This window comes from Pipistrellus kuhlii, unplaced genomic scaffold (assembly GCF_014108245.1).
Source record: "Pipistrellus kuhlii isolate mPipKuh1 unplaced genomic scaffold, mPipKuh1.p scaffold_m20_p_4, whole genome shotgun sequence".
Lineage (NCBI taxonomy): Eukaryota > Metazoa > Chordata > Mammalia > Chiroptera > Vespertilionidae > Pipistrellus > Pipistrellus kuhlii.
Genome location: NW_023425540.1, coordinates 63,083,919 through 63,111,712, shown reverse-complemented (window position 1 = coordinate 63,111,712; position 27,794 = coordinate 63,083,919). Strand labels below are relative to the sequence as shown.

At 33.2% G+C, this 27,794-nt stretch overlaps 1 protein-coding gene across 11 annotated transcripts in view; it reads right to left on the bottom strand.

The window, feature by feature from the left end:
* Positions 1-27,794, bottom strand: part of DMXL1 (Dmx like 1) — a 128,795-nt gene that overhangs the window by 6,059 nt on the left and 94,942 nt on the right. For 6 of the 11 annotated variants that reach the window (XM_036408862.2, XM_036408864.2, XM_036408866.2 and 3 more), the window contains 10 exons: positions 27,184-27,301; positions 23,749-23,811; positions 16,603-16,689; positions 15,258-15,379; positions 14,768-14,909; positions 8,065-8,125; positions 6,379-6,506; positions 3,754-3,846; positions 1,874-1,965; positions 177-229 (listed from right to left, as the gene is read on the bottom strand). In XM_036408862.2, the coding sequence (XP_036264755.1) occupies positions 177-229; positions 1,874-1,965; positions 3,754-3,846; positions 6,379-6,506; positions 8,065-8,125; positions 14,768-14,909; positions 15,258-15,379; positions 16,603-16,689; positions 23,749-23,811; positions 27,184-27,301 (959 nt within the window). The remainder of the gene's footprint in view (positions 1-176; positions 230-1,873; positions 1,966-3,753; positions 3,847-6,378; positions 6,507-8,064; positions 8,126-14,767; positions 14,910-15,257; positions 15,380-16,602; positions 16,690-23,748; positions 23,812-27,183; positions 27,302-27,794) is intronic. The other 5 variants (XM_036408863.2, XM_045571865.1, XM_036408865.2 and 2 more) reach the window with 3 other exon arrangements.

The following is a 27,794-nucleotide window of genomic DNA, read 5'->3' as shown; positions in this document are numbered from 1 at the left end:
ATCCATTGCGCCAAACCGGTCCTGGCTATTTCTGCTTTTAAACTATGTCACCAAGGGCAAAATAAACCTCATGGGCTAATAAATATGCTTTTTAAAAAACCGTACTCATTTAAAAATAATTTTTAGTTTATAAATTTCTTGACTTTCAATATTTATAAAATGCTTTCAAAACTTACCATGAACTAAACTATTGGCAGATGCTACAAGAGTATCCCATAAACATATGTTTCTGGAAGAAAAAAAAATTACCCTTGAATGACACAAAGTTAATAGAATAAAAATATGTCTCATATAGTAACATAACATTTAAACGTTGCTCTCTCAGAAAGTTCTTAAATTTATAAACATGACAAATATAAGTAACCAATATATTTATGTATGATTAATTTCAAACAAATTTTAAAAACTACTAACTCATAAAATTGAGTAATTTCATATTAACATGTATTTACAAATACTACTATATAAAGCCTATGTAGGGAAGTTACTTTTTATATTCACTGATTCTCTAACAGACTACCATACATAAATAGGATACACTGAATTTTCTGAAGTACAAAGAAAACTTATTTCTACTATGAATGGGAGCAGCTTTTATACCTTTCCATGAGTTGCAAAGGAGGCATCAATATATGTAAGAATTTTTATGGAAGATGGGTCCCATTTCCAGGGCAAAATGAGGCCATAACCCTAAATATAAAAGCTCAGCAGCCTCAGTTGGCCTTGATCTCATAATTCAGCTGTATGAAGGAAGTCAAAAGTGGGGGTGTGGAGATGGAGGTAGGGTGAGACATATTTAAAGATTTTTGAGGGGATGGAGACAGGCTATCACTTATTAGCTAATGTATAATTAACAAGTCTTAAGTTTCTTTTTGTGAAACAGTCAGTGATTTCAACTGGTCAGTTGCAAGAATTTTTAAAACATGAAATAACCAACTATTTATTCAGGGATACTGACTTCTAATGCCTTAGATTGTCAAATAAAAAAAAAATGACAACAGCCAACACAACACTAGCCATCTAGTGTGAATGCCCTATCTTGAACCATAAATATATGCTCATATAATAGAGCTGAATCTCAATGGTCATGTTGCATAAAAAGGTTAAATTTGGTCAATTCTTGATATCAGAAATCCTTACATACAAGTATAGATATCTGCTTTTTTTTTTTTTAAGTCACTTTGGAGCAAATATGGAGATAATAATAATTTTTATGTCAATCAAAATTATTCCTATTTTTTGTCAGCTGGGAAAAAATTAATATATTTTAGGTGTGCTGCCAAATTTTAATACTTAGTTAATGTATGCCATGAAATGAAAAAGTTGAAAATCGCTGATCTATCTAATAGAACCACATTGAGCATTAACTAAATATCATGGCCAATCACTAAATGCGTTTTTTTTTGTTTTTTTTGCCTCAAGCTTTCTTAACACAGGGAATTATATGGAAAAAAAATTAATTTCACCAACAACCAAACCTTGTTACACTCAAATCTTAACAATACAAAAGGAATAGATTTTTAAAAATTTTTTTTTGAATTTTATTATATTGAAGCAACACTGCTTATTAAAACTATATAGATTTCAAGTGTAAAATTCTGATTTGTGTGTTCACCACCCAAAATGAAGTCTCTTTTAATCCCCATGTATTTCGGTTCCCTTTACCCTATGCTACATGGATTTGTTTTTAATGGCAAAAGAATATCCTTAAATTTACAACTAGAATATTAAAATGTCCAAAATAAGAATTTTTATAATAAATATATTTAAAGTCATGATTATAAAAGCATTCTTGAGATGTAAAGACATAAAGCAATTAGAAATGAAGCTCAGCTATTTCATATGCACTTCAATTTCAGTTTTAATCTCTTACCTATTGTCAGTTGAAAGACCAGCTGTAGCTATTAGAGAGGAGGAACTAATGAAGACAAAATCATTGGCTGTTTTGTTATGACACTGCCAAGTCTGTAATAGTTATAAACAGCAAATGTTAATGTTATTAACAGTTTCATAACCTGGTAGATGCATTAATCAAAAACTGATCATGTAATTTGTGGCTTAAACTCTGCATTCCCTCCCCTCCAGCCCTGAGCCCTGAGCTATAGAAAAGTTTCAGGGGTAAAACACGGAATCCTCATACACACTTTACCCAGATTCACCACTTTTTAACATTTGCCATATTTGCTTTGCCTCTCCTTCTTTCATATACTGACACCCATGCATACATACACACACCTATTCCTGAACCATTTAAATAAGCTGATGTCATGACCTTTCATGAGGCCCTTTGTTTTTGTTCAACCAAAAGTTCAAAGGGAAACAAAAGGAGTTTAAACTCTAAATATTTCTTTTGGAATATTTGTAAAAAATTTTGTTTTAGAAGACAGATACTAGAATACTAGATTCTCAAGCAAAATTATCTATTTTTAGAAATACTTAAAACTTTAAATAATTTTTCATATGTATGAATAAAAACATATTACTAATATTAACAAAATTTAAAAATGTACAGTGTCTCTCAATAGTCCTTCAAATAATATCTTAAAATATTATGAGAGTTTTAATTATACAGACTTCCAAGTTATGTTTGTTCAGATGTTTCTCTTCAATAAAAAAATGACTTTAAAAATATTTTTATTGATTTTGGAGAGGAAGGGAAAGGGAGAGAAATAGAAACATCAATGATGAGAGAAAATCATTGATCAGCTGCCTTCTGCATGCCCCACACTGGGAATAAAGCCCATATTCAGGGCATGTGCACTGACTAGGAATCAAACTGACCTCCTGGTTCATAGATTGATACCCAATCACTCAGCTATGCAGACAGGGCTAAAAAATAATTTTTTTTAAGTATGTCAAAATCATCAAATGAATATTTTTTTCCTCTGAGTCACTTCCCCATTCCCCCCTGATTACTATTAAAGCTAGGCTAAAGGATATGTCCTTAACAAATCTATTTTATTCCCCCAAAGTAAAAAATGAACATTTTAATCCAATTTATCTATTTAGAAATTAAGAAATCATACAAAAACAGTTCCTTAAGGAACATAAACTTGTATATTTGAATCTGTTGGCTTAATAAAAATATTAGGAAAAATAAAGGTATCTCATCAACTCTCCTTTGTTTGCTTTCATTTAGATTAGTACTATATTCGAGCATTTAGCCTTATGTGAATTATCAGAATCTTAAGCCATATTCTTAATATTTTCTTGATAGATATTGCTTAGTCCTATAAAGGGCTTCACTAAAGAATATGTTACATATACATTTAGTGCTTGTGAAGATGTAGAAAATTCATTAAGCCTGTGTGATCTTGAATTGAAATGTATCAATTTTTTAAAAAGAGATGAGCAAGAAAATAATAGTACCAGCTATATAATACACTTTTTACTTTGTTCATGAGGAATAATGCACAAAGGCAACCAGTTGCACTGGGCTTTTAATCATTCTTTTTAGATGTAATACCCACTGTAGCTTAGTGAGGCTAGAAAAGTGTTTGAGTAACTCAGTTTGCATTGGTCTCTGGAGGTGCTATGTTGGTTATAAACAAGTTAATTTTACAAGTTACCAGAGCTTTTAATGCCTTATAATTTTTATATAATACAAGGACAGGAGCTTATAGTAAACTGTTGAATACATAGGACTAGATAGATTCTATTTTTTGGCTTTAATATTTCTTGCCTCAAATATATATTCTTTTTGTCTTTAAAAGAAAAATTCATAAAATTTTGAAGTTAGGAATTTTGGCTTACCAGGTATGGCTTAGGCATGCTTCCAGTAACTGGACAACATTTCCAGTTTGTTTGATACAAACTTAAATATCCATCAGCATCAACTATTCCAAACTTAGAGAAAAAAATATTTAAGTGTTTAATACAAATACAGAAGCATACATTTACCCTTACCCTTACTTTGAATCCCATATTTTGACTCTTAAACATTTGATTAAAAGTTGTTTAACTCTTCACTTCACCTATGCTATGCATCCAGAAAAATGTTTAGGTACTTTTTAAAAAATTTCAAGGTTAGAACATTAAAAAAATAAACATCAGACACCCATTTTATTTTTCTAACCAACAGCATAGTCTATATATTCTTTATAAGTACTCCAAAAACAGGATGCTGGATTTATACATTAAGCTATGTGATAAAGTTTTAGCATGTATAAGGTAGAAAAAATGTTCATTTAGAAAAAGTCAAAATGATAACTTCCAGAAATATACAATAAGGAAAAACATGTAAATAACAGTAGAAAATACAATGCAAAAAAGATTACCACAGTAAAAGAATTCCACTATGGGAACTCAGGGCAATTTGATTTGGAAGATGTCAAATAATCTAGAAAGAAATTATATAATAAAGATCTTGAAGGATGAGTAAGGCTGCTGGCAATTTTCCCTTTAGATTACAAAAATAATGTATATTTATAAAAAGTATATAAAATAAAACAAATGTCTACTTTGGATTATTGCCCTTTCCCATTTCCAGGCCTAACAATGAATAACAATTATGGGTACCCTTCGAGATTTGTTCTATAAATATTCAAATATTCACACATACATAATGTTTTTTAAGTTAGGATCATAATAAATACACAATTCCACAATTATGTTTTTAACTCATAACCATTTTCCACATTGATATATATAAATCAACCTTATTCTTGTGCTGTGTAGCACTACACTATATACAATAGTTATAAGTTTTTAAATCGTTTCCCTATGGACAGTTTCCAATTTTGCCCACATAAAGTGTTACTTTGAACATTCTTGTTCAAATATCTTTGAGTATTTATGTAGCATAGATATTTAGAAACAGGAAAGCTTTGACAAAGGACAATATCTAAAATTTATAAGTAAAGACAAAATTAAACCCTAAGAGGTAATACCAACTTACACTCCCACTTTTCTTATACATTAGTCAACACTGCATTACTTCAATTATTAATAAGGGTTATTGGTCATGCATAATTTAATAAATTGATTGCACATATCCTTTATGTACCTCTCTATTAAGTTATCTTCTAAAAATTTGATTGATAGGGCTAATATTAGATATAAATCAACTCTTACTATATTTGTTATATTTTTCTAGGGGCTATCCTTTTTGTTATTTCTCTTAAGTTTTTGGAGTAGATTTAGGTATGTTTTTCAGAAAGGATATATAGAAAGTAAAAAGTTTCTGCATACTTAAAAATGTGTTTATTTTGCTGTCCAATCTGAATTAGTAGTTTGGATAGACCTTAAACTCACAGTTCTCATTACTTGTCCATCAGAATTCTGTGAGTACTGTCTATTTGTAACCTCTATTTTGAAAGGGGCCAATGCCATTACTTTTCGAGGGGGTGGTGGAGAGGCTCCAAGTAACCATTGTTTCTCTTTTCCTTCCTAGAAGCTCTCTTTATCCTTGAATTAATACTAAAACAAAAATTTAATAATCAGGACGTGTCTAGGCACGTGTTGTTTCTCAGTATTTCTAGTACTTGGTAGGACTTTCCTTCCTCCTGGTTCATGATCTTTAGAGAGGAAGGGAGAGGGATAGAAAGATTAAAACATCAATGAGAGACATCGATCAGCTGCTTCCTGCACACTCTCTATTGGGGATCGAGCCTGCAACCCAGGTATGTACCCGGACTGGGAATCGAACCATGACCACCTGGTTCATGGGTTGACTCTAAATCACTGGGAAACACTGATTGAGCAACAAACTTTCTCTTAAAGACCCTACAGTAATTATTTTAGGCTTGCCAACTATAAAGTCTTTGTTCTTTTGAACTCTGTTAGAGTGGAAAAGTAATCATAGAAAATAAATAATGAATATAGTATATGTGTTCTAATAAAACTTTATTTGCAAAACAGGTGGCTGGACTACAGTATGCCGATATCCTGTTCTAGAGCAGTGCTTCTCAAAACTTCAATGTGTGTACATATCATCAGAGTATGTGGTTAAAATGCAGATAATGACTCAGTAGGTCTGAAGTAGAATCAATAATTTGCACTCTAAGATGTTCCCAGAAGTTACTTGCTACCTGGTATTTGACCATACTTTGAGTAGGTTCCAGAAAATAAACAAAAATATATAATCAAATGTTGAATAAAAAATGTGAAACAGAAGGTGGTCCTAGCATCATTTGATCCTTGAACATCATGTAAGTGAATTTTAATAGACATATATACAATGTCTTTCCAAGAAGAACCAAATATAAACATTCTTGGAGAGGTTTTTTTGTTTGTTTGTTTGTTTTTTGTTTTAATTCAAATAGGTTAATGCTTTACTATTAGTCCACTGAGCTATACTCTTCAGAAAACCAAACTAGTAATATTTATAAACCTCCAACATAATCAAACCATTTCCCCATTTCTAATTTTATATACTACCTTATTTCCCTGGTAGTTAAATCTCATTCTTGTAACTCTTGAATTGCCGCCAGATCTAAAGCAGGTTATCTGTTGAGAATGGCCCCATTCAAACATTCTGACACTTCCATCCTGAGCTCCTGTCAGATCTGCATTATAAAAGGGCACAAAATGCAAATTTATTTCAGGAATCTTTGGAAAATTTTATTTTTTAATCCAATGTGAAAATATTTATGGAAGAAACACCTAAGAAATGAAACATAGTCAATTTATATGAATTTACCTTTGTATGAAATTTCACTTGAATACTTCATCTTAAAAACAGATAGTAATAAGATATACTTTTGACTGAGAACATATGCTCATACAAAACAACAGAAGCAATTAAGGCAGAACTCTAAAATTTTATTTCCTTTTGAAATGATCTCGATGTTTTAATACCTTTAATAAGTAGCTTTTATAACCACTTAAATTCTTGGGATTACTAAAGAGCCAATTCTTAAAAGTAACACTATTAATGTTTAAGTTTATACATTTTTGCCCTAGCCAGTTTGTCTCAGTGGATAGAGCATTGGCCTGTAGACTGAATGGTTCCAGGTTTGATTCCGGTCAAGGGCACCCAGGCTGTGGGCTTGACCCACAGTAGGGAGCATGTAGGAGGCAGTCTATCAATGATTTTCTCTCATCATCAATGTTTCTATCTCTCGCTCCCACTCCCTTATTCTCTGAAATCAATAAAAATATATATATATTTTTAAGAAGTTTATACACTTTCCTCTGGGGGTGGGGGGGGAAGATTGTAGAAGGCCTTGAATGTCATGATAAAAAAATATTTCTAGTAGTTATTTCAATTACTTGATATCTCAAAATGTTATTTCATTGAGAAATATGAATAAGTTAAATAATTTCTAATTCTTCACTTCATCATTTAGTAATTTTGTGGGAATTTTATTTTAATCTCCCCAAGCCTATTTCCTTCCCATAAAAGAAGAACAATGATACATATAGGTGTCAATTTATATTAAGTATAATTATCAGTGTTAATGAGATAATAGAAGTCATGAGAAATTTTATTAATGTAAATAAAGACCTACCACATTGCTAGTCATATTCCTTATTCTTTACCAAGTATTTAAAGTAAATGGACTTAAATTGTTTTGAAATGTTTTAACTCTGGGCTGAGGTGGAAGGGTGGGGAGAATTCTTGAGACTGGGATAAAAGTTATTTTCCCTCTACCCCAATAGTCTTGCTTAAGTTTATTCAGAAAAATAAAATGGGCTACTTGTGTTAAAAATCACTCAAAAAATAAAAGACAAACTGACCAAATAGTAATAAAATACAAACTGATTATGATGAGCAATAAATGATCACTATATGCTTCTGGTTTGTGTAAGAAAATATGAAAGTAATCCTATTGTTTACTTTAAACAATAATTATCAACTACAACTTAACATTGGGTAAAGAGTCCAAAAATATTAAAAAATCAAATGTGCTAACTTAAAAATATGTAGTCAAAAAACTAAAAATTTACTATATTAAGTTAGGCTTCCCTATTAATTAAAATTTTTTTCTGTTTTTATTAATTTTGAAATGAAGATCTTATTTGCTACCAAACATTCTCTACAAAAGAAGTAAAATAAATGTTGACTATCTTTTGACTTAAACTTTAATTCCTTAGAATAATCGCTAATTATTATCAACTTACAGTAAGGAAGAGTAGGGTGAGAAGTCATTCTTCTGACATTATTAATGGCTTTCTTAATCATCTGTTAATAAAGAAAAATTTTTCTTTTAGTTAAAAAAACATTAAAAATTTTACTTGTGACATGACGTTCAAATAAAATTAATTAATTAATTAATTTATTTATTTATTTATTTATGATTCCATAATTGTCATGATTAGCAGTAAAAACACTAAATATGGTAAAAAAAAATTTGAGTTTAATAGCTCAGCCCTCTTACATTTCAGTGTACATATATTTTCTGCATCACTGACTAGGTTCTAGGAACAAAGTCACCTTGAGTATTTAGTCTTACCTCCTTTCTTGTCAATTCTTTTCTGATCCCATTAAATTTATTGGAATAATCCTGAATAGTTATAAGGTTAAAAAGATAGGCAGAAGCATGTGAAAAAAAAAGGTAAACAGAAAATCATATAAATTTTTAATTGATAATTTGGGACTGTTTACTAACCCATTTGTAAATCATGTTTTGAATGATTTACAAAGCCTGTCAAATAAAAGTAAAATATATATGTAAAATTAGAGATAACTTTAATTTATAGAACATTTCCTATTTACACAGCACCATAACTACAGTTACATATTACCCTAATTTGCACATCACTATCATGTAGCCTTTTTGTTGTTCTGAATTTTTAATTGTTCATTAGCCTAAAGTAGTGAGGGATATGGGGATCTGATAAGGAGGGAAGAGATTATCCAGAATAACTGGTGAAGGATAGAAATATTATATTAATACTAACAGGTATATATAGATACAGATGATAATTCAATAAAGCAGAAGTTAGTTAAGACAAATGTTCTTTTTCATTAGTATTCATAATTCAATAAAATAGTGGGTGTAAGAAAATATTTTATCAATTCCCCACAAAAAAATGAAAACCCAATAAATGTTAAACTTTTGTTTAGTAAGCTTTATGTTTAAATCTCATGTTCCCCTTAATTAAAGAAATGCTTAAGATTTCTGTTCTTTATTTACCTTTTTTTCTAACTAAAATATTAAAGGAAAAAGATAAGTATAAAAAATATACAAACACAGATTTAAGTTTCTAAAAGCATATGTAAAACATTATAAGGGAAAAAAGTCATTAATTATTTTAGAAGATCCATATAAAAAAATGACATTATATAGGCGTCTTTTTCTTGAGGATGGAGTGAAACAATCCGTATTTATGTTTACAAATCACAATGACCCCAACTAAAAATATATCCTGCTTTAGATAGGAAGAAAATTAAGTCCTATAAGGAAATACAATGATAAATTATGTATTATAATGCTATGGAGTACAAAATATTTTTTGAGCACCTAATTTATATTAAATTATATATTTAGTTAGAGATCATCTGTGTATAAGGCAGGCATAAAGTAACCTCTCAAAGAGCTTAGAGGGTATAAAAAAGACATCCAAATAACAGATAAGTTCAAAACTGATAAAAGCTACAAGGATGATAAAATGAAATAATATGCCATAGAGCGACTGAGGGTAAAATAGGAAGGGGCAGATGCCTTCAAGAGGTAAGCAAGGGAAATCTATGGGAATCTGGGTTAAGATCTGAAAGAACATTTCAAGCAGAATGCAAGGCACAGGCTCTGAAATGGTAATGAGCTTAGTATGTTCCAGTGACAGAAAGAAGGCCACTATAACTGGAGCAAAGATAATCAGGTATGTAATGAAGGGTGATGAGGCTTCCAGAGGCCAGCAGGGGTTAAATCACATAGGGCCTTAGAGGCCATGTTAATAAGGACATGTTTTTTGTGGGTTTGTATGTTGTTGTTGTGTGTGTGTGTGTGTGTGTGTGTGTGTGTGTGTGTGTGCGCGCGCGCCTTTTCCCCCCCAAGTTTTGTTGGAAAATCTGAAAGTATTAAGCAGGGAAGTGACAACCTGAATGATGCTTTAGAAAACAGCAACTCTGGTTGCTGTGTACTGAATAGAGGGAGCAATGTGAAAGCAAAGGCATCAGCACAGAAAGCTGTTACAGGAAAAACTATATTGCATATTCTCTGAAACTGGAGTTGGAAAAAAGTGCTTATTACTTTTCTTATGTTTTGTATATTACCTTTATGGTCTCCTATAAAAGATGATATTATCAGATTTAATAAATGAATTTTAATATATCCGCCAATTGGGAAAAAGTAACTATTAATGGCCAAGCCATTCATTTGAATAGTTACTATAACGCTTTTCAAATTTTTCAACTTAATTTTATTTATTTATTAAGGTATTACTTATGTGTCCTTATCCTCCTATTGCCCCCACCTGCCCCCCATTCATGCCCTCACCCCCTGGTGTCTGTGTCCATTGCTTAGGCTTATATACATATATATAAGTCCTTTGGTTGATCCCTTCCCCTTACCCTTTCCCCCCTATCTTCCCTCTGAGGTTTGAGCATCTGATCAATGCTTCTCTGTCACTGGATCTGTTTTTGTTCATCAGTTTATGTTGTTCATTATAATCCACAAATGAATGAGATTATGTGATATAATTCTCTGACTGACTGACTTACTTCATTTAGCATAATGCTCTCCAGCTCCATTCAAGCTGTTGCAAATGGTAGGAGTTCCTTCCTTTTTACAGAGTAGTATTCCATAGTGTAGATGTACCACATTTGTTTTAATCCACTCAACTGCTGATGGGTGCTTAGGCTATTTCCAAATCTTAGCTATTATAAATTGTGCTTCTATGAACATAGGGGTGCATATATGTTTTCTGATTGGTGTGTCTACTTTCTTGGGATATATTCTTAGAAGTGGGATCACTGAGTAAAATGAGAGTTCCATTTTCAGTTTTTTGAGGAAACCTCATACTATTTTCCACAGTGGCTGCACCAGCAGTGCACGAGGATTCACATAATAAAAGCTTTATATGACAAACCTACAGCCAACATCATATACAATGGGCAAAAACTAAAACCATTTCCTCTAAGAACAGGAACAAGACAGTGATGCCCGCTTTCACCACTCCTGCTCAACATAGTACTGGAAGTGCTAGCCACAGTGATCAGACAAGAAGAAATAAAAGGTATCCAAATTGGAAAAGAAGAAGTAAAACTGTTATTATTTGCAGATGACATGATACTGTACATAGAAAACCCAAAAGACTCCATAAAAAAATTATTAGATTTAATAAATGAAATCGGCAATGTAGCAGGATACAAAATTAATGCCAAGAAATCTACTGCATTTTTAATACACCAGTAGTGAACTTACAGAAAGAGAGATTAAAAAAAAAAAAAGAAAAAAGTAAAGAAAAAAGACAGCCAAAACTGGTATGGCTCAGTGGATAGAGCATCAGCATGCGGACTGAAAGATCCCAGGTTCGATTCCTGTCAATGATGTACCTTGATTGTAGGTACATCCCCTGTAGGGGGTGTGCAGGAGGCAGCTGATCGATGTTTCTCTCTCATCGATGTTTCTAACTCTCTATCTCCATTCCTCTCTGTAAAAAATCAATGAAATATATATTTTAAAAAAGACAATCCCATTTATCATCGCACCAAAATAATTAAGATACCTAAGAATAAACTTAACTAAAGAGGTAAAAGACCTATATTCAGAAAATTATAGGACACTGAAAAAAGTAGAAGAAGACATAAACAAAGGGAAGAGCATACTGTGTTCATGGATTGGTAGAATCAACATCATTAAAATGTCCATACTATCAAAAGCAATCTATAGATTTAATATACTCCCCATTAAAATATCAATGGCATATTTAACAGACCTAGAACAAACTTTCCAAAAATTCATCTGAAATAAAATAAAATAAAAAGACCCAGAATAGCTGCAGCAATCCTGAGGAAAAAAAAACAAAGTAGGAGGGATCTCAATACCAGATATCAAACTGTACTACAAAGCCACTGTTCTCAAAACTGCCTGGTGCTGGCACAAGAACAGACATATAGACCAATGGAACAGAATAGAGAACCCAGAAATTGACCAAAATCACTATGCTCAATTAATTATTTGACAAAGAAGGCAAGAGCATACAATGGAGTCAAGACAGTCTCTTTAATAAATAATATTGGGAAAATTGAACAGATACATGCAAAAAAATGAAACGAGAACATAAACTTACACCATATACAAAAATAAACTCAAAATGGATAAAGGACTTAAATGTAAGATGGGAAACCATAAAAATCTTAGAGGAATCCACAGGCAGCAAAATCTCAGACATTCCGTTTCCCCGAAAATAAGACAGTGTCTTATATTACTTTTTTCTCCCAAAGTTGCGCTAGGTCTTATTTTCGGGGGATGTTTTATCTTTCCATGCGCTAGGTCTTATTTTTGGAGGATGTCTTATTTTCGGGGAAACACGGTACATCGAAGCAGTATCTTCACTGATACAAATCCTAGGGCAATGGAAACTAAAGAGAAAATAAACAAATGGAACTATATCAAAATTAAAGCTTCTGCACAGCAAAGAAACCATCAACAAAACAACAAGAAAGCTGCTACAAGAGAGAGCATATTTGCCAATGTTATCTCTGATAAAGGTTTAATCTCCAGCATTTAAGGGAACTCATATAAATTACTTAACAAAAGGAAGATAAACAACTCAATCAAAAAATGGGCAATGGACCTAAATAGAAAGAGGACATAAGGAAGGCCAAGAGACATATGAAAACATACTCAAGGTCACGAATCATCGAGAGATGCAAATTAAAATGACAATGAACTACCATCTCACACCTGTCAGAATGGCAATCATCAACAAATCAACAAACGACAAGTGCGGTGGAGGATGAGGATGCTAAGAAAAGGGAACCCTTTAACTTAGGGGTGTCGAACTCAATCAGAGAAGGGGCCAAAATCTAAAATCCAGCCTAAATCGCGGGCCGAATGGTTTACTGAACAGTCATAAACTGTCATTGTGATGGAAACGCAGCGGAGTGCAGTGATGACAGCGCGGTGCGGGCCACATTGCAAGGTCTGGCGGGACGAATTTGGCCCGCGGGCCTTGTGTTTGACACATGTGCTTTAACTTAATTTTAAAATGCTCCCACCTGAAATCAATAAGCTAAGGGGAACGGAGGGCTCTAATACAAGCTCTACCGCAGATTTGAGATAGTGAGACCTGGCCCATATAGGTCAGTGATTAGAAAGCATCGGCCCATGCACCAAAGGCTTACAGGTTCAATTTCCTGTGAAGGGCACATACTTATTCTCAAAGAATAAGATGATATGAGCAATAAGGAAACTGCATTAAACATAAAATATTTTTGGGTATTTTTAAAGATGGTTAAGCCTTTATTTAAATTATTACCCTTTACCAATTAGTGATAACAATTTATTTATTTATTTATTTATTTATTTATTTATTTATTTATTTATTTTTACCACATTACTTTACAGGACATAGGAAACTGAAAAACTCTGCCACCTGTAAAGCCACTGAGAGAACTGAGGGGCTGATTTTCTTCAAGTCTGTGTATCGATTTCTATGCCCTAACTATCAATAAAGCAATCTCATGGAAGTTTAAACACAAATCACATCTTTGGTAATCGGGGTTCAAGCAGATCTTCCATTACTACAGAAAAATTGTTTCAATTTATCTGCATTTTATATTTTGCTTAAATTTAAAACAATTATAGTTATCATTTATTCAAAAAAGAATATATATTTGTTTCAGCATTAAAAAATGTTATACTTAATATGGGCATAGTTGTTAGTCTGTTATGTATCAAAAGATGTTGTCTAAACTAGGGTTTAGCAATTTTTTTTCTAAAGGACCAGATAATAAATGTTTTGGGTTTTATGGGCAAATGATTTCTGTCTCAGATACTCAATTCTGCCATTACAGCATGAAAGCATTCACAGGCAAAATATGAACAAATGACTATAGCTATATTCCAATAAAACTTTATAGATACTGAAATTTGAATTGCATATAATTTTATGTGTCATGAAATACCATTTTTCTTTTGATTTTTTTCAACTATTGAAAAATGGAAACACCATTCTCAGTGTACAAAAACAGGTGGTGGGTAGAATAGACCACACCTTGCTGATTTGTACCAATAAGTTCCAAATAATTATTACTTAAAATACAGTTCTTTGCCTGGCTAGCATGGCTCAGTGGTTGAGCATCTATCTATGAACTAGGAGGTCATGGTTCGATTCCAGGTCAGGGCACATGCCTGGGTTGCAGGCTGGATCCTCATTGTGGGGTGTGCAGGGAGCAGCCCATCAATGATTCTTTCTCATCATTAATGTTTCTATCTCTCGCTCCCCCCCACCTTCCTCTCTGAAACCAATAAAAATATATTTTAAAATACAGTTCTTTGGCCCTGGTCGGTGTGGCTCAGTTGGCTGGATGACGTTCCATGCACCAAAAGGTTGTGTCCTGATCCCAAGTAGGAGTCACACAGGAAGTAGTCACTCAATGTTTCAGATTCATATAGATGATTCTTTCTCTCTCTCTCCCCCCCTTTCCCTTCTCTAAAATAAATAAAAAAGTCTTTGTATTTTAAATTATTTATTTAAAATATATTTTATCTTTTAATATGAAACATTCTTCATAAGCAAAATTTACAATTTGCAGCAAATATGACTTACTAAAAAGTTGAGAATTTTTAGATCATATTGGTTAAATGATCTTGTATCTATCAAACTAGAGAAAAAAAAAGGATATTTATATACAAATATTTTTAACTCTACATACCACGGATGCTCCTCTGCCAGTCTGTGTACTACCAAGCCATGGCATGTTGATTGGAGTGCCAGGATTGCTATGTGTATATGGGGTTGTACCTTGCACAGTTGTTAAATCATCATGAGCATGTATAACCAAGAAATCTTCTGACCTACAAATAAATGTCAACCAGGATGAAAGCAACGCATTTTTTAAATTTTATTATACCTGAAAGCTCTAACAGACAACTTTGTTTCCCTTTAAAATAAACTGTCTTCAACTTTTAACTCCTTACTCATAAGCAATAACTTCATATGTAAATAATTTCAAATCCCTTCACTTATTCTCTTTTAACCCTCAATTAACTTATTTTAAGCTCCTAGCACATGGTCTTTACTCTTTAGCAGCTTCCACTTATAATCTAGAAATATACCTTTAAAAAATCTTTTGAAAGTTATAGTTCTGTGGGATCACCATTCAAATAGCAATGTTACTGAATAAAAACAAAGTATAAGGGTACCCTTTGGTTTCCATTTCTATATCATCATCCACCCAAGCATAGATCTGTGTAGCCAGGATTCCAGAAACATCCAGTTCTTGAACATCATGGCTTGAAGCAATTGCTATGCAGTTTCTATTTGCCTGAAAAATAAATCATATGGTAATTTTTCAATAATAAAGTACAACATGTGTATGAGCTACTTTTGAACATGAAAATTACAAAATAGCCTCAAGAAATGATAACTTTATGATATAGAATAGATTGCATTCTCACAAATGACTATTATAAAAATTAAATTTTGAGTGTAATAATCATCAGCTTGAGTTTTGAGATATGTTTATGTTCTAAGAATTCAAGAGCATCCAAGAGAAAGCCAGCTATAAGTAGTAATGGATGTTTTCTACTTTACTTCTTCTTTTAGCACTATCTTGCCATTTAATAACAATGATACAATCTCCCTAAGGTTTGCATAGTTTAGCAACTGGGAGGGAGATGATCAAAAAAAATAGAAGCCTTGGAAGGTAGAGAAAGATAAGGAACACCAAAGTAAAGAGAGAGTGGTGAATTATCCAAGTAAGATAATACCACTTTTACCTAAAGTCTTTCAATTTTAGGGAATTGTTCAAAAATGGAATTTGGAAAAGGACCATAAAGAAAAAGGTTAGAGAAAGGCTGGGGGAAGTATAGAAAAAAAAAAAATAATAAATCATAAAGAAAAGTTGATCAGATTAAATGATATAAATTTTAAACATCTATGATTTAAAAATGTATGCCTACAAAGCAGAAAATGGAAAGATACTGATGACAAAATGAAAGGCTTAATATTTCCATCATTATGTAAAATTCAAATACAAACCAATTAGAAAAAAGCTGAGACCCCAGAAATAAATGGTAAAAGGTTATAACTAGATGGCTGGGAAACCATTCTTCCTGAGTTTTTTCTGCAAATCTTGTGAGTAACTGCCCTTTGTTCCACAGAATTATCTCTAGGATCTCTATATAGCCATAATCACTTCTGCCAGATCAAAGGGCAGGTATACTTACTAATATTAGAAAAGATTTGGGGTTTCCTGCAATGGAAAGCACTTTTTGTGCAGGTATCATCTGGCCCTCACCCTGTTGCTTTGCAATTATAGCTCAGGAGCCAGTATAAAAATAGTGGTACTCTGGCTACTGCTTTTGCTATTAGAAATAAACCGTCATTTGTCTCTGGTCCAGGAGTCATGTCTTCTAACAGAATCCATTAAATTGTGAAAGCTAACTTTTAGCTTAAATGCAGAAGAATATCTCATCTTTCAGTTTTTGACACAGATAATTCACAACTAAACAAATGGGTAAAGTTCAATATCGTCTGTGTACTTACTTTATTAACAGCAAAGGCAGTAATGATATCAGATTCCTTATGAATAATTCTTGCTTTACCTCCAGGATATCCCAAATCTGCTTCTATCTAAGTGGAGAAAAAGAAAATATAAAAATACAGTGAGTTTAGTAATAGAAAGAATATATGTCAATATGTCATTTATTATTTACATAAATTATTTTCAGAAACTCTTTAGATATTTCAAATACAAAGGTACTATTTTGCACGCTCATTATCTCTAAAACAAAATTTATTTGACAAAGGGAATTTAAATTATTTCAAATTTGCTTTTTCACATATAAGATAGTTGATATAACATACAACTTCGTTAATTGCTTATGCTCCCAACCTATAATGAATTCACTTTAAAGGATCAAGACATTTTAATTATTAAAATAGATTTATTTACATTTATTAATATTATAATCCTTTGATAATCATTTTTAAAATATATTTTATTGATTTTTACAGAGAGGAAGGGAGAGAGACAGAGAGCTAGAAACATCAATGAGAGAGAAACATCGACCAGCTGCCTCTTGCACACCCCCTACTGGAGATGTGCCCGCAACCAACGTACATGCCCCTCACCGGAATCGAACCCGGGACCTTTCAGTCCGCAGACCGATGCTCTACCACTGAGCCAAACCGGTTTTGGCATGATAATATTTTAAATATTAAAAAGTCAGGTGCTAAATAGTTTTGGTTTTGTGGACCATAGAGTGTCACTTCTGCATATTCTTCTTTTTTTTTTTAAATATTCTTACTGATTTTTTACTTTTATTCTTTTAGTGGGAGAGGAAGGCAAAGGGAGAGAGAGAGAGTGAAACATTGATTGGCTATCTCTTGCACAATTCCTACAGGGGATCAAGCGGGAAATTCAAAATCTGATCACCTGCCCTGATTTGGGAATGGAACCAGTAACCCTTCAGTGCATAGGATAGCCCTCCAACCAACTGAGCCACACTGATCAGGGTATACATATTCTTTTTAAAATAATCTTTATGACAATATAAAGGTCCTTCTTAGAAGATCCAGTTGGATATGGCCTGCTGAATATAGTTTACTGACTGCTGGTCTAAAGTAACATTTAATTTATAGAAAAAACAAAACATGAAACCCTGAAAGGCACAGTTAATTTGCCCAAGTCAATAATCATTTTAGTAGCTGAGTAAACCATAATTCAATGTACTTTAGATAACAGACATATATTTGACCTAATACTTACCTCCGAGGTATATACACCACCTTTGAAGTTGGAAGAAAGTACTGTATAAAATGAACAGTTACAGTCCTATTGAGTTGAGTGGATGCAGCTGGGGCTAATTTGTAGTGGGTTAGGGTTCTGGGCCCACCTTATCGCAGGGGCCGGAGCTGGTATGAGACCAACCTTGGCCATATAAAGTTTGTCTTCAATGGCTATGGGGATGCAGCAGCCTGACTTCTAAGTGCGGGCCTGTATCGCCCAGGAGGCCTCAGAGGCAATGCACCCGGTGGACAGCTTCAGATCACATCAAAACATCACCCAACCACCTCCACAGCAATACACTCAAGGTGGACTACATGGGTACAACAGCCTTGCTGAAATAAGTCTTGCTCTGAGGGGAGAGCCCCTGCACAGTTGATCATCCACAGTGTTCAGTGGTGGCAGCTAGTCCTTGCAGCAGATTGGCCTAAGGAGTAAATGCCTCCTCCCACTGAGGTGCTAACAGCAATCAATGCTCAATTACAAGAGAAGAGTCTACACAGCCCATAGAAGGAGGGTTTGCACAACTGGGTGATCAGAGTAGCTGTGCCACTGGATCCTACAGAACACCTACTATAATAGGCCGCTCTACCAAGTCCGGGAGACATAGCAGCTCTACCTAATACAAAGAAACAAACACAAGGAGGCTGCCAAAATGTGGAGACAAAGAAACACATCCAAAATGAAAGAACAGAACGAAACTCCAGGAAAAGAACTAATAACCAAAATGGAGATAAGCAATCTGCCAGATGCAGAGTTCAAAACACTATTTATAAGGATGTTCAAGGAACTTAGTAAGGACCTCAACATCATAAAAAAGGACTAGCTAGAAATGAAGAATTCACTAACGAAAATCAAGAATAATTTATAGGAAATCAACAGTAGATAGGTAAGGCCAAGAATAAAATCAGAGATTTGTAATATAAGAAAGTAAAAATCACTCTTAGAACAGCACAAAGAAAAAAGAATTTAAAAAAAAATGAGGATAGTGGGACAACATCAGGCAAACCAACATTTGCATCATGGGGGTGCCAGAAGGACAAGAAAGCAAAAAATAGAAAACTAACTTGGGTAAGGAAATAGACATGTAAGATCAGTAAGTGAGGAGAATCCCAAGCAAAATGAACCCAAAGAGGCCCACACCAAAGTCACATTACAATTAAAATGCAAAAAGTTAAAAACAGAGAATCTTAAAAGCAGCAAGAGAAAAGCAATTAGTTACCTACAAGGGAGTTCCTATATGACTATCAGCTGATTTCTCAACAGAAACTTTGCAGGCCAGAAGGGAGTGGCAACAAATATTCAAAGTAATGAAAAGCAGAGATCTACAACCAAGATTACTCTACCCAGCAAAGCTATTACTTAGAATGGAAGAGCTTCCCAGACAAAGGAAATCTGAATTTCATCATCAAACCAGTATTATATGAAATGTTAAAGGGTCTCAAGAAGAAGAAAAAAAAGATAAATATTGTAATAAATATGATTCTAGATGGGTAGAGACTAGATTTATCAGGATGACCACTTAGTAAGCTACATAATGTCTAATCATGCAGATATGCACCTGAAACAGTTTCAATTATATAATACTGTATGGCAACTGTTAATTGAAAATTTTAAATGATTTTAAATTGAAAACAAAAAAAAGTCATTTAATAAAATAAAATCAACATATTCTAAAATATTTATATAAATATATCTTAATACCTCTGGGTAAAAAGGAGGGAATTATTAACAGTTGGGAATGCTGCATAATGTAGGATAATTTTATTTTATTTTAACCTCTCTAACCTTCAATCTTTAAAATGAATTACTATAAAATGTTACACAACTTACTGTGAAGCACAGAAGTTATTAATTTGAAATTATAATGCAAAAAATTTACTTCCTGCAAAATTTAGATAAAACATCTCCAATACCCAACCATTGTTTGTCCATAGAACTGAGTAGTTAGCAGTATTTTTTCAAATGGCTACTGAGATGACTATATATTTCCAAAGTTGAAAGAGAATTATAACTAACCAAATCAAAATAGCCCTATGCAAACAACTCATGTCACTGAATGTAAAGATGTGAAATATATTCTAATCTAAAATGCAACTTGATTATAAACATAAAAAAAATTGTGTTTGCTAAACATTTTGGTTTCTCTGAAGGCTAACTTCTTTTCTAAGAAAACACTTAGCTTTGCTATAAGGAACCCAGCAACCAATAAGAATGTCAATAATAAGGGTGTGTTTTTTTTGTGTGTTTTTTTAATCCCAACATAAACACCACTAGTAAGTGTCTGCTACTGGGTTCTGAAGAAATTAAAAGTGGAGAAAATTATATTTCCATTAAATAGAGGGATATACTATTTGCTAATAATGGTTAGGTAGTTGGGATAGACATAATAGTTTCACCTTCAGAGCTTCTTCAAATTTTACAGATATGGGGATGAAAGATCTTGCAGGCATGAAATTCTAAAAAGTTTCTTCAATGTAGGAATATACTCTTGTCCTCTTATTACCTAGATTTACTAAGACATTGTTTCTTAATAGCCTGGACGCAAGATGACATGAATGAGAGTCAACTGGTGGGGGGCGGGAGAGCAGTGTAAGAATGATGTTTAGCATCTCAAGAGCTTGTACATATTTAATTTTGAGAACACTTATAAATGTCAGGATGAGACTGGAGAAGTAGGCAGGGTTCAGTTTGGACAGGGCCTCAGAATCCATAATAAGAGATTCAGATTTTATTTTAAGACTAGAAAGCCATAGTTCTGGGTGTTGTGAGACAAAACCTAAGCGGTGTGAAGGTTCCCAGGAAACCGCTTATGAGCCTGCTGTGGTAACTAAATAAGAAGTAATGGTGGACTAATGGACACAAATAGTAGGAGGGTGAGGGCATGTGCTGGGAGGTGGGAGTGGCCAGGGAGAGGTCAATGGGGGGAAAAGGAGACTTATGTAATACTTTAAACAATAAAGAATTTATTTATTTTTTTAAGAGGTAATGGTGGATCTGATTAGGGCAATAGGAATGGTGTTACAATAAATGGTTGGAGTTGGGATAAATGTTAATATATTGAGAGTGCAGTATGAGTGAAAATGATGAAGCAAGGATGACTCCTTGGTTCAGACTGGATAACAGGGTTAGTGAAGAAACAAAGTGACAAAAGTGAAGAAAAGAGTAGGTTTGGGTTGGGATTAAGGGCAGACATAAAATTCTGTTTTGACATTTGGGGAGAGATAGCTATTAGATTATGTATGCTAGTTTGGAATTTAGAAAATAAACAGGGTTACTGAGATTTAAGACATCAAAACTATGGATGATATTTAAGCCATTAGATAACCCAAATAGAAAATAAAGATAGGGAACAGAGAGGGTTAAAAAATAAGTTCTGGGGTGCCCAACACTTCAAGGATGGGGGAAAAATAGGACAATTCAGGTATGGGAAGTAGCAGATGAATAAGAAGTGACTTTACCATAGATTCTATTGTATATTAAAGGATAATAAAGTATTATTAATAACTTTATACCAATATATTTGACAACTGATGTGACAAATTTCTTAAAATACATATACTACCAAAGTACACTAAAAAATATAATAATCTGAACTACTCTATATCTGTTAAAGAAATTGAATTTGAAACTAAAAAACTCCAGGTCCAGAAGATTTCTCTGGTGAATTCTACCAAACACATAAGAAACAAATAATACTAATTCTACACAAACTCTTCCAAAAAATTAAAGAAGAGAGACTTCCCAACTCTATGAAGGCAGGATTAGTTTAAAACTAACCAATGAAGAACTCAACACCCCCCCCCCCCAGAAAAAAAAATGTAAGAAAATTACAAAGCAATATCCCTCATGTACACAAATGCAAAAATTCTGAACAAAAATTTTAACAAATCAAATCTAACAATATGTAAAAAAGAACTCCTAATGGTCATAAATGGGGCTTACACTAGGAATGCAAGGTTGATCCATCAATCTATTTAGCCATATTAATAGACTAAAAAAAGAAAAGAAAGTAATTTTATTATCTCAATACAATTATGCACCACATAACAATGTTTGGTCAAGGACAGATAGCATATACAACTGCGATACAATATGATTATAATAGAGCTGAAAAAGTCCTATCACCTAACAACTTTGTAGCCCTTGTAACACTGTCAATCCTATCTAATAAAAGAATGATAAGCAAATTGACCGTACTTCTGCTACACCAACAAGTCATGCCCACCAGCCAATCAGGAGCGGGTATGAAATTAACTCCAAACAAGATGGCTGCGGCCATAGTGTGAGCAGGAGGCGTGGGTTTCCCCAGCAATGGAAGAAGCCAAGCTTTCCTCACACCTTGTCGGGCTCAGGCCTCCACTCAAGGCTACGAAGTTTCAATTATAGAAGATAAATAAATCCCAACAAAAATGGCTGCAGCCATGGATCGAGCAGGAGGCTTGGCTCCACTCCAGGCTACAAAGTTTCAATTATAGGAGATAAATAAATCCCAGATACCAGGGCCTCCACTTGGGTTGCCGGGGAGCATGGCTGTCCTGCAAACCACCACAGTCCCCTCGCCCAGGCTGCCCCATGCTTCTATCCTATCTAATAAAAGAGTAATATGCAAATTGACTGTCACTCCAACACACAAATGGCTGCCCCTATGTGGTCAAAGATCCTGCCCCCATGTGGACACAAGATGGCTAGCAGGGGAGGGCAGTTGGGAGGGACCATGCCTGCAAGGGAAGGCCGTTGGAGGTGATCAAGCCTGCAGGGGAAGAGCGTTAGGGGTGACCAGGCTGGTAGAGGTGGGAAGTTGGGGGCCTGCGTGAAGGGCAGTTGTGGGGGACCCTGGCCTGCAGGGGAGAGCAGTTTGGGGGTTCCAGGCCTGCAGGGGAGGGCAGTTAGGGGCAAACAGGCTGGCAGGGGAGCAGTTAGGCATCATTCATGCTGGCAGAAGAGTAGTTAGGGGGTGATCAGGCTGGCAGGCAGAAGGGGATAGGGGCAATCAGGAAGGCAGACAGGCGAGCAGTTTGGATCCAACAGTTCTGGATTGTGAGAGGGATGTCTGACTGCCCGTTTAGGCCCGATCTTACCAGGCAGTATCATTTCCAGATTGGAGAGTGTGAGGCTGGGCTGAGAGACACTACCCCCCACCCATGAATTTCATGCACCAGGCCTCTAGAACATTATAATTGTCTACAGTCTATAGTACACTAATGTGCTACACAGGTTGGCTGCCTAGAAAATATAGGGAAATAGAACTTGCCAACCCAAAATATGTCTTTCTGGCATAAAAATTAGGCTAATTAAGAAACAGCAGACTTCGAAGAAGCTCTGAAAACAAATAGAAATTAACCTTTATAAAAGACTTACATTTGTAAGGGAAATCTGCATTAGCAAGGCTTTTTCCCTAGCTGTTCCAGAAAGAAGTTAATGACCTTGTCTCTAGAAACTCTTATCAATGCAGAAGGCAAAATCTTAAATTTGTATAATATCCTTATCCTTATTTTACTATTTTTTCTAATAACCTCCTAAAACTGATTCACTCACTTAATAAAAGAAGAGGTAGTTTTAACTTAAAAAGTGATACTTGCAAAAATAGAACAATGCTACTATACTTCTATAATGGCTATTTTAATTACACTTTATTAAGAACTTTAGTTGTATTTACTATGAAAAAAATCTGTAGCCAAAACAAGATACATTCAACTCCCTTTAAAATTGCATTCTCTTATTAATAAAACAGAAACAATGTTATGATTGCAATATTTAAGTTGTTAAAATAAAAGAATAAATGGAAGAAACAGTAATTTAACTGCATTGGAAACAAAGTCCAGTCCAAAGTTAAATGGAAACATTTTGTTTTTCTTGTTAAAGAATGCAATTTCTAATTCCAGTTGAATGATGATTTGTACCTTAGTGATGTTTGGCTCCTCCATCATAGAATTTTTGATGGTTTCACAGTTGTCCTCTAATGACTTCATCAAGAAAGAATAATCACATGACAAAGAGTAAGATGCAATGAAACATGCAAAATACTAGGGATATTTTTTAAATTATATTTTTCACCAAATTTAGTAATATTGGACTGAGTTATTATTTTTAAAATTTCATATATCTTAAAAGAAGCATGTGTGGGGGTGCAGAATAAGGGGTTAGGGAAAACTTAATCCTTCAAGATTCATTAACAACCATTATAAATTTTATTCAACCTCCTAAGAAATTTTTACTCATTTAACTTTGAAATGTTGATACTAAAGCCCAAGTACTTTATATTACAAATTTCAGAGCTAATGGTGCCAGAGTACTATCAACTGAAAATTAAAGTCAAATTGTTCTCTTATACAGTACTATTTCTTGTCTCCTCACTCTTCATGAAAACATCACAATTAAAAAATTTTTATTTCTAATTCTCACTTTGTCTTGATTGAGGCAGAAATACTCAACAAACTGCTTGGAAGCATACATGAGGGTTTTTTTTGTGTGTGTGAAATAGTAAAAGTACACTTACTTTTTATTAATTTAGTATATGTGTATCCAACAACATACTAATACTATCCTAATAAGGTTGTTATTTAAAGGTGTAGAGTCTCTTTTTCTCTCTCATTTTTTTTAATTGAATTTATTGAGGTGACAGTGGTTAATAAAATCATATGGGTTTTAGGCACACATGCTCCTTAAGAGGGAATATTAACACTAGTTGAAGAAAGAGCTGGTTCAAGACCTTTAGTTTTTCTCAGAAAACAAAAGTAAACAGAAAAAGGAATCAGGGTGCCAAGATTTTTTTATTTGGTCAGGAATGATTTAGATGTAGTCTATTTGTAGCTATCTGCACTTAATTTCTAAATAAATACAAATAAAGAAGGCCTTCTGTTTTAAAAATGCATCTAGCACTAAAAACTACATTATATAGGAAAGGAAAGATCTGAGAACACAATAGAATTTTAACATCAGGTAAAGAAAATTTCATTTTCAAAGACATAAAGGAATAAAGAACAGAAGCACTTGCAAAATATTCCCCATTATCTGCCATCTAATAACTACCGTTAATCATGCCAAGTTTTTAAATAAGTTAAATGTACTGGTTAAAACACAGCAAAGTGAAAGGTATTATAGTCATTTTGTAGATTTAAAATAAAACAAAACACACACATTAAAATACTTAGAAAACATTTAGCTTACTGATAGAGATACAGCTTTTATTCCAGTATTCATAATTCTGCTTTTGAATAAAATTGTTATAATAAAAAATAACTTTATTTATCTGCTCTCTTTCCTTACTCACTCTGGCTTCCTTATGTTAGTCTATCTCCTTAATGATTCTATCCCCTAATTCTATTGGACAATCTAGTGATACAATAATCTTTTATTTTGTTTGTTTTGAGAACTATTTCATTTTACAAATATACTAAATGTATCAGAGATAGAGAAATGTTTTTATTTTTACAGTTATAGTAATCAAACATGACAATGTTTTTTTAAAAATGATTTTGTAGTTGAAGTTATTATCCCAAATTTACATATTCATATAACAAGGTAATCAGAGAAAATGAAGTAAGCACAGTAAACATGCTTTTTATTCATAGCAATCAACAGTGCTTTATACACTATTATTAGAATACTTTAAGTTATAATAAATTTTTTAGGCAAACATATATTTAAAATAAGAAACAATGCCTCATCTGTAAACATATGCTAATTAGTCTGACACTCTTATCTAGTAAATCCACTTTCAATTTTATTCATCCCAAAATTTGCTTAAACTGTTTTAATAGTACTTCATATGCTAAATATTTAAGATATAGCTTACTTAAGGTTATATAGAAATATTTACATTTGTATTGTATCTATTGGATTTATTATTTGCTCAGATTTCAATATTATACTAAGGTACATTATATTGTACTAAGGTACATATGTTAAGTCTTCTAAATTAGCAAAAACACTAAATATTGTTTCTTGGCCTGGCTAATATATATTTACGTAAACAGGCAAATAGTAATTAACAGCATGTACAATTGCCTATAATAAATTAGTGCTTAGACTGAGAGACAATGAATTATATGTAATTTTCCTTTTTTCAATGAGGTTAGATGTCATCTTGCTTTTTGCTATCTTGTCTATTAAGAAGCCATTCTATTTTCTAATGTATCCAACTGAAATATCATCCTTTTTCCTTCAGACTAGTTGAGGGTATCACAGACCAATTGCCAGTCTTGAACACTTTACTGGTCCATAAAAAGATAAGGAATTAACTAAATCACTAAATCCACTGTTTATTTACCCTATATTTTTTAATAGCAAAATTGTCTCAATGAAGGAAACAAAATGTTAATTTACATTCAGGTACAAATTTCCCATTACAACAAATTGAAAGTTTTTAGTAGCACTGAACTGAGAAGAATCGTTATAATGATAACATCGAGGTATAATCAACCTATAAACTAGAGTTTGCAAAATTTCATTAAGTAGCATAATCAACAGAGTAAAAAAAACATATTTGAATGTACATATTTGAAATGTTTTCAGTATATACACCCAGTTTCAATTAAACTTCTAAGATAAACTTCATTTAATTGTCATATGAAAATCATGGGAACTTTCTACTTTGTCTCTTAAATTGTGATCATGACAGTTCAAAAGAGGAAACAAAGATACAGAATCTTAACCAATATCTTTTGGGGAGAAAGGTCCCAAAGATATCTGAATTAGTTACTTTAAATAGATTTAAGAAAATACTGACCCTCTTTCTTTCTTATTCAATTACTTTTCTATACATTAACTGCATAGGCTATCTTTATGATATAAAAATTAGTTTTATTTTATTTTATTATTTAATATATTTTATTGATTTCAGAGAGTAAGGGAAAGGGAGAGAGATAGAAACATCAATGATGAGAGAAAACCATTGATCTGCTGTCTCCTGCATGCCCCCTACTGGGGACCAAGCCCAAAATCTGGGCATATGCCCTTGACCAGAATGGAACCTAGGACCTTTCAGTCTGCAGGCCAACACTCTATCCACTGAGCCAAACTGGCTAGGGCAAAGTTATTTTTATTTTTATTTTTTTATTTATTGATTTGAGACAGAGGGGGGAAGGAGAGAAAGAGAGAAACATCAACTTGTTGTTTCACTTATTTATGCATTTATTGGTTGATTCTTTTATGTGCCCTGAACTGGGATCGAACCCCTAACTTTGGTGTGTTGGGATGATGCTCCAACCAATTGAGTTAACCAGCCAGAGTTAAAATGAGTTAAATAGTCTATAAAAGGCAACTTATTCTTTATGGCTACATAATATAAAAGATTTCAATAACAAAACAGTAAGCAGGTTTTAACTAATACCAACCTCATTTAGGCACCTTTTCTTTGTAAATATATTTCTGATAAAGGTTTCTTGAATTTCTTCTTGCTTCACCAAGTACTGCCAAAGTCTTTTCACAGACAGTGCCAGGTGGTGTTTGGATCTATAGAGAAACAATATATTTAATTATACACCTAAAATTCTGATTAACTTGACCATATCTACTTAGTATTATATAAATATTTATAATAATAATTAACTAGAATCAGACAAATCATTCTGGGCAGCAACCAGTACTAGTAGACTTTTTCTTAAGGGAATGGATGGTAAATATTTTAGGCTCTGTAGGCCACATGGTCTTTCATACTCAGCTCTGCCAATGAAGTGAGAAAGGGGCAGAGATGATATTAAAATGAAAGGGTATGGCTGTAATCCAATAAAACTTTATTTACAATATAGGAGGAAGGATGAATTTGGCCCATAGGCTGCAGTCTGCTGACCCCTCACCTAGAAGAGATCTACAAGCAGAGCTACTAAAAGTGTTGTCTGTGAACACATACCAGTCCATGAAATCTGTTACTGATGTGCAATGAGGTAACAGATTAAGAAGAAAATGTAAATGAACTAGATTAAGTCACTATAGCAAGACTTTGATG